General features: G+C 45.8%; 1 protein-coding gene across 4 annotated transcripts in view; it reads left to right on the forward strand.

Annotated features, from left to right (window-relative positions):
- The window catches only part of DHX57 (DExH-box helicase 57), an 81,169-nt gene extending 73,119 nt beyond the window's left edge, over positions 1-8,050 (forward strand). For 2 of the 4 annotated variants that reach the window (XM_032176937.2, XM_058428692.1), the window contains exons 23-24: positions 2,461-2,661; positions 7,050-8,049. In XM_032176937.2, the coding sequence (XP_032032828.1) occupies positions 2,461-2,661; positions 7,050-7,193 (345 nt within the window). In that variant the 3' untranslated portion in view covers positions 7,194-8,049. Of the gene's footprint in view, positions 1-2,460; positions 2,662-7,049 lie in introns of all 4 variants that reach the window. The other 2 variants (XM_032176938.2, XM_058428693.1) reach the window with 2 other exon arrangements.
- The last annotated feature ends 328 nt before the right edge of the window (positions 8,051-8,378 follow it).

An 8,378-nucleotide genomic window follows, 5' to 3' on the forward strand; every position in this document is an offset into this window, starting at 1 on the left:
CGTGGCCCTTCCTATACCTTGTCACCACATTTGAAACATTCAGGCTGCTCTATCCTCTGGAACTACTGCGGACCATGTTCACAAAGCCTGGAAAGGATTTCCTTAAGCTTAGAGGACTTTGAGGGTCAGGAGGTCATCTGCCCTTTCAGCCTGTTAGGAACCAGACACCTGAGTTAGCTCCACACCCCCTCCTTTTTTTAATATACTTTTTTATTGTTGTTTTGCATGTTTCTCAAGAACTACTACTCTTTTAAGAATCCAAATTGTTCATGCATCCATGTAATATCTACTAGCGCCTACTCTGTGCCAGGCACTGTTGTAGGCTGTTGAGGACAGTGGAAGAACCTAGATGGACACAGTCTCTGCCCTCAAGGAGCTTATGTTCTAGTGAGGGAGACAGGCAATACATAAGTAAACAGAATCTCAGGTAATGCTATAAAGCAAAATAGAGCAGGATAGAGAGACAGAGAGTGACAGGAGAGGGGCCCTGCACGTGGGGTGGTCAGGGAAGAACTCCGGGATGAGAAAACAGCTGAGCAAATCCTAAATGAAGAGCAAGTCATGCAGATGTAGAAAAAGGAGAAACATTCCAGCAGAGGACATCAGTGCAAACACCACAAGGTGGGAGTGTATTTGGTGTGTTCCAGGAAATGCACGAAGAGGCCAGTGGAGAGGGATGATCAAGGGTGAGAGTGGTGGGAGATGCACGGGGATGAGTAGGCAGGGGCAAGGTAGGGCGGGGTGGTACCCCGCCCCACCATTAGTCCTTCAAATGGCAAGGACTTGAGATTTTTATCCTTGGACACCATTGGAGGGTTTTGAGCCATAATTGGACTTAATGTTTTTGTTTTTATTTTTATGTTTATTTTATTTACTTATTGAGACAGAGTCTCTCTCTGTCACCCAGGCTAGAGTGCAGTGGCACAATCTCAGCTCAATGCAACCTCCACTTCCCAGATTCAAGCGATTCTCATGCCTCAGCCCCCTGAGTAGCTGGGATTACAGGCATGCGTCACCACTCCCAGCTAATTTTTGCAGTTTTGTAGAGATGGGGTCTCACCATGTTAGCCAGGCCAGTTTCAAACTCCTGGCCTCAGGTGATCCACCTGCCTCAGTCTCCCAAAGTGCTGGGATTACAGGCGTGAGCCACCACGCCCTGCCAGACTTATGTTTTTAAAAGATCACCTTGATTTCTGGGTAGAAAAGACACTATAAAAAATGTATAACTAGAAGTGGGGAGAGCACTCAAGAAGACATCACAGTGGTTTCTGTGAGATGACAATGGTTTGTACTAAGTTGGTAGCTGGGTGCCTGTAATCCCAGCCCTTTGAAAGGCCAAGGCGGGCAGATGACTTGAGGTCAGGAGTTTGAGACCAGCTGGCCAACATGGTGAAACCCTATCTCTACTAAAAATACAAAAATTAGCCAGGTGTGATGGTGCAAGCCTGTAGTCCCAGCTACTTGGGAGGCTGAGGCAGGGGAATCACTTGAACCTAGGAGGTAGAGGTTGCAGTGAGCCAAGATCATGCCACTGCACTCCAGCCTGGGCGACAGAGCAAGACTGCGTCTCAAAAGAAAAAAAAGGCTGGGTGCGGTGGCTCACACCTGTAATCCCAGGACTTTGGGAGGCCGAGGCAGGCAGATCACCTGAGTTCAGGAGTTCAAGACCAGCCTGGCCAGCATGATGAAATCCCTGTCTCTACTAAAAACACAAAAATTAGCCAGGCATGGTGGCAGGCGCCTATAATCCCAACTACTTGGGAGGCTGAGGCAGGAGAATCACTTGAACCTGGGGGGCAGAGGTTGCAGTGAGCCGAGATCATACCATAGCACTCCAGCCTGGACAAAAAGAGCAAAACTCTGTCTTAAAAAAAAAAAAAAATTTTGTATCTGCAGAAGTGGTGATAATATGTCAAGCCATTTTGTATTTTGAAAAGAGAGCTGACTGGACTTAGTGACAATGTAGATGGTGTGAGGGGAAAAAGAATAGTCAATGATGACTCCTAAATTGGGGGCCTGAGCAGCTGGGTGAATGGGAGCATCATTTCCTGAGATAGGGAACACTGCAAGGAAGAAGAATCAAGAATTCCATCTGGGCCAGGCACAGTGGCTCACACCTGTAATCCCAGCAATTTGGGAGGCCAAGGCAGAAGGATTGCTGGAGCCCAGGAGTTCGAGACCAGCCTGGGCAACATGGTGAGACCCTATCTCTACAAAAAAATTTAAAAAATAATTTTTTTTTTTTTTTAACACAAGTGTGAGATACTTATTAAATGTCCAAGAGGAGATGGCAAGTCAATAGTTACGCATGCAAATCTGGAGCTCAGGAAAGTCACGGGCTGTAGATAAATTTGGGGAGTCATTAATAGACAGGCAGTATTTAAATCCATGGAACTGGGGGTGTGTTCCCTTTCTGTTGCCAGTGACATCACTGTCATCATCGGAGGCTTTTTGTTACAGGTGAGACATTTTGACAGCCCCTACCTGTTGTACCACGAGAAGATAAAAACTAGTCGAGTATTCATCCGAGACTGCAGCATGGTGTCTGTGTACCCATTGGTCTTGTTTGGAGGAGGCCAAGTGAATGTGCAGCTTCAAAGAGGAGAGTTCGTTGTCTCTCTGGATGATGGTTGGATCCGTTTTGTAGCTGCTTCCCATCAGGTAAAGGGTGAATTGGTCTGTTCTATGAGGCTCAGGCCATGAGGGGCTTTGACAATAAGAAGTTATGAAGTCAAGGGCATTCCTCTAGGGACCAAGGTAACAGAGCTAATTAAAAATGAATGATGGTGGCCGAGCCCAGTGGCTCACACCTATAATCCCAGCACTTTGAGGGCCAAGGCAGGCAGATCATTTGGGGCCAAGAGTTCGAGACCAGCCCGGCCAACATGGTCAAACCCCGTCTCTACTAAAAATACAAAAATTAGCAGGGCATGTTGGTGGGTGCCTGTAATCCCAGCTACTCAGGACGCTGAGACACGAGAATCGCTTGAACCCAGGGGGCAGAGGTTGCAGTGAGCCGAGATCATGCCATTGCACTCCAGCCTCGGCAACAGAGCAAGACTCCGTCTCAAAAAAAAAAAAAAAGAATGATGGTCTACAATGGGACACTAAGAAAGAGTGAGGCTGAAGTGAAGCCAGGAGTGGAGCCCTAGTAAGAGTTCCAGAAAGCACACTGTGAGGGGAAGTCTGGTATGGGCTGGGGTTGGTATAAAAGGCTAGGACAGAAGCTATAAAGTGAGGGTGCTGGACCTTCCTTATTGTTATGTAAATAATAGATGTTCACCAAAGAAAAGTCAGAAAATACAGACAAGCAAAAATAAATAAATAAAAACCACCCTGATTCCACCACTACCATTTTGAGAAAAAGTTAATGGGTCTGAATTCTTCATTTATTCTTAGGTCTGAATTATTCACTATATGGAGTCTCTGTGAAAAACATTTCATGGAGAGTACATATTTAAGAAACAGAACTTCAGCCGGGTGCGGTGGCTTATGCCTGTAATCCCAGCACTTCGGGAGGCCGAGGTGGGCAGATCACCTGAGGTCAGGAGTTCAAGATCAGCCTGGCCAACATGGTGAAACCCCATCTCTACTAAAAATACAAAAAAATTAACCAGGTATGGTAGCGGGCACCTGTAATCCCAGCCATTCAGGATGCTGAGGCAGGAGAATCTCTTGAGCCCAGGAAACGGAGGTTGCAGTGAGCCGAGATCACGCCATTGCACTCCAGCCTGAGCAACAAGAGGGAAATTCCATCTCAAAAAAATGAATACATAAAAATACAGAAAAAAATCAGCTGTGCGTGGTGGCAGGCGCCTGTAATCCCAGCTACTCAGGAGGCTGAGACAGGAGAATCACTTGAACCCAGGAGGCAGAGGTTGCAGTGAGCCGAGATTGCACCACTGCACTTCAGCCTGGGTGACAGAATGAGACTCTGTCTCAAATAAATAAACAAATAGATAGATAGATAAAACTTCAGGCGGACACCTGTAATCCCAGCTGCCAGAGGCTAAGGTGGGAGGATTGCTCAAGCCCAAGAGGTCGAGGCTTCAGTGAGCCATGATTGCACCACTGCACTCTAGCCTGGTGACAGAGTGAGGCTCTGTCCCAAAAAAAGAAATAAATAAAACTTCATTTTAATATCTGCATCTGTTAGAATTCTTATGTTACAAGTAGCAGATATGCCAACTCAAACATAAAAAGAAATTGATTGGCATATTTAGCTTTAAAGTCTAGAGCAGCAATGTCCAACAGAAATATAATGTGACCCACATATGTAATTTTAATTGTTCTAGTAGCCACGTTTTTAAAAGTAAAAAGAAATAGATGAAATTAATCTTAATATATTTTATTTAACCTAATACATCCAAAATGTTTTAATTTTAACATGTAATCAATATAAAAATTATTGAGATAGTTTACATTACCTTTTCATATTAAGTCTTCAAAATCGGGCATATATTTTATATTCACAGCACATCTCAGTTTGGGCTGGCCACATTTCACGTAGACATTAGATAAGCCACTTGTGACTAGTGGCTACCTTACTGGATAGTCCAGGTCAAGAAGGCCAGGCAAGGTTGGTTTGATTTAGCAGTTCAGTGGTGACAAAAACGTGGTTAACCTAGTGGTATCGAAAGGGCTGCAATAGCTCCTGGCATCACATGTATGCAGCATACGGTCCAGAAGAGCCAGAAACTTTCTTGCCTACAAGCTCAATCAAAGCTCCCCTCCTAAACCAATCCCTGTGACCAAAGGGATGTCCTGAACTTGAAGACCTGGAGTACCTGAGCCATTCACCCTGGCAAGGCTCACAGTGTGAACCTGAGTTAGAGCAGGGTCCAAACTGCATGGTTCCCATACAGTGGGGAAGGGGCAAAACAGATGTTCAGAAGATGTCTACAGTGCCACAACATCAGCATAAGCAAAATGCCATAAAAGCATACAGTATATCCCAAAGCTACAGAGATTTTTGATTCATCTAATATCTTCCACTTTTTTTTTTTTGAGATGGAGTCTTGCTCTGACACCCAGGCTGGGGTGCAGTGGTGCGATCTCGGTTCACTGCAACCTCCGCCTCCCATGTTCAAGTGATTCTCCTGCCTCAGCCTCCCGAGTAGCTGGGATTACAGGCATATGCCACCACCCGGCTAATTTTGTATTTTTAGTAGAGACAGGGTTTCTCCATGTTGGTCAGCCTGGTCTTGAACTCCTGACCTCAGGTGATCTGCCCTCCTCGGCCTCCCAAAGTGCTGGGATTACAGGCATGAGCCACCGCGCCGGCTAATTTTTGTATTTTTTTTTTTTTTTTTTTTTTTTGAGACGGAGTCTTGCTCTGTCGCCCAGGCTGGAGTGCAGTGGCGCGATCTTGGCTCACTGCAAGCTCTGCCTCCCGGGTTCACGCCATTCTCCTGCCTCAGCCTCTCCGAGTAGCTGGGACTACAGGCACCTGCCACCATGCCCGGCTAATTTTTCATATTTTTAGTAGAGATGGGGTTTCACTGTGGTCTCGATCTCCTGACCTCGTGATCCGCCCACCTCGGCCTCCCAAAGTGCTGGGATTACAAGCGTGAGCCACCGCGCCCGGCTAATTTTTGTATTTTTATTAGAGATGGAGTTTCACCATATTGGACAGGCTGATCTCAAGATCTCAAACTCCTGACCTTGTGATCCGCCCACCTCAGCCTCCCAAAGTGCTGGAATTACAAGGCATGAGCCACTGAGCCCGGCCCACCCTTTTTTTTTTTTTTTTTGAGATAGAGTTTTGCTCTTGTTGCCGAGGCTGGAGTGCAATGGCGTGATCTCGGCTCACCACAACCTCTGCCTCCCGGGTTCAAGCAATTCTCCTGCCTCAGCCTCCGGAGTAGCTGGGATTACAGGCATGTGCCACCATGCCTGGCTAATTTTGTATTTTTAGTAGAAATGGGGTTTTTCCACATTGGTCAAGCTGGTCTCGAACTTCCACCTCAGATGATCCACCTGCCTCAGTCTCCCAAAGTGCTGGAATTACAAGTGTGAGCCACCCGGCCCAGCCTATCTACCATTTTTTTTTTTTTTTTTTTGAGACAACAAGGTATGCAGTGGAGTGATCAGTGATCAGTAAATTTTCTTTTCCTTTTTTTTGAAACGGAGTTTCGCTCTTGTTGCCTAGGCTAGAGTGCAATGGCTCGATCTTGGCTCACCGCGACCTCCACCTCCCAGGTTCAAGCGATTCTCCTGCCTCAGCCTCCCAAGTAGCTGGGATTATAGGCATGCGCCACCATGCCCAGCTAATTTTGTACTTTTAGTACTAAGAGACAGGGTTTCTCCACGTTGATCAGGCTGGTCTCGAACTCCTGACCTCAGGTGATCTGCCCATCTCGGCCTCCCAAAGTGCTGGGATTACAGGCATGAGCCACCATGCCCAGCCCTATCTACCACTTTTAATTCCCCATTTTCCTGCTTCTCCTCATGGAATAAATCATAAAAATTGGCCAAACTTTAATACGGAGAACACTATATAAAAGCCATACTTCCAGACTGAATCTTTTCTTTTTGGGGGAGCGAGGGGGACAGAGTCTCGCTATGTCACCCAGGCTGGAGTGCAATGGCGCGATCTCAGCTCCCTGCAACCTCTGCCTCCTGGGTTCAAGCGATTCTCCTGCCTCAGCATCCTGAGTAGCTGGGATTACAGGCACATGCCACCACGACTGGCTAATTTTTGTATTTCTAGTAGAGGCAGGATTTCACCACGTTGGCCAGCCTGGTCTTGAACTCCTGATCTCATGATCCACCCGCCTCGGCCTCCCAAAGTGCTGGGATTACAGGCATGAGCCACTGCGCCTGGCCCGAATCGTTTCTTTAGATGAGATGTGATAGAGGCACTTTTTTACAATGGACCTCATTTAGTCTATTACAAAATGAAAATGTGTTTAGGTTTTTTGCTCCTAATGGAGTTAAAATTAGTACCAGATATCTAAATAATGGTAATCATAACTGGGGTATTTCCCTCCAATAACTTATCCTGCCTGTTCCTCCAAGCACTGCTCATATTGTAGCTTTCATTTTAGGTGGCTGAATTAGTAAAGGAGCTTCGTTGCGAACTTGATCAGCTTCTCCAGGATAAAATTAAAAACCCAAGCATTGATCTGTGTACGTGTCCTCGAGGATCCCGGATCATCAGCACAATTGTGAAACTTGTCACCACACAATAAGGAGCAGTCTTAGAGAGTGCTTGCTACTCACCTGCTTCTAGCTCACCTGGGAAATAACAGCAGAACCTCTACCTCGAACTAAAGACCTGTTGGGGCTGGCCCTGGTGGAGGAGCCCAGGGCATGCAGCCCAAGGCAGCTGAGGCAGTGCATATACCCTTAGGGCCATTTCTAACAAAGCCTTGGCCACTCCCAGCACAATTTGGAGTGTCAAGGGTGAGAGCCTAAAACCCAGCTTGCCTGTCTTTGTCTCCGTGACTGTTCTGGAGTGAATTAAGTTCACCTGATAACTCAAAAGTGAATGTATAATACAATTCCATTTTAATCTGTGTATTCTTTTTCTCCTACTTTTTACTGGGGTGAGACAGGGGCATGAGGAGAAATACGCCTTTTTTTTCTTTTCTTTTCCTGTCGCCAAGGCTCGACTGAGAGAAGTCAGAACAGAGAAAGGGAAAAAAAAACAAAATTATGTGAACAAGCAAAATTAAAATTTCATTTTAGGCTATTGGCTACTGAGTAAACTTGACTTGTGAGGGATTTTTATTTTTACTCATTAAAAGTCAACTTAAAAAAATTGAATGAGTTCTCTTTTGGTATTAAAATGCAAGCTGGTCTTATTGATAACACTCCTATTCTTAAAAGCAGAACAATCTGGATGTCTTCATAGTTCTACATTTAGGAATCTTTACTCTCTCTTATGAACTCACCCAGACACAATGGCCATGTTTCTTATCACCGAAGGAGAATTTTAATAGTATTCCTGGGGCAGAGTTGGCATGGATGAGGTCAAAAAGTTACCACCGGATTTACAGCCACCACAATGCTTTCCGTGAAATTGCTTATTTTCAACCACCTCTTAGGTTAATGGGGTGCTAGCATTTTGGAAACACATCAGGGGATTTACATTTTCCCTGGACATCTATCAATCAGTATGGCCAGGAAGGATCCCAAATTGCTGAGTAGAAAAAATATTTGTATGTTTGTTTAGACCTCAGGGCCGGACGCGGTGGCTCATGCCTGTAATCCCAGCACTTTAGGAGGCCGAGGCGGGCCAATCACATGAGGTCAGAAGTTCAAGACCAGCTTGGGCAACTTGGTGAAACCCCATCTCAATTAAAAATACAAAAATTAGCCGGGTATGGTAACAGGCGCCTATAGTTCCAGCTACTTGGGAGACTGAGGCGGGA

The sequence above is a fragment of the Hylobates moloch genome, unplaced genomic scaffold (genome assembly GCF_009828535.3).
Source record: "Hylobates moloch isolate HMO894 unplaced genomic scaffold, HMol_V3 SCAFFOLD_15, whole genome shotgun sequence".
Classification (NCBI taxonomy): Eukaryota; Metazoa; Chordata; class Mammalia; order Primates; family Hylobatidae; genus Hylobates; species Hylobates moloch.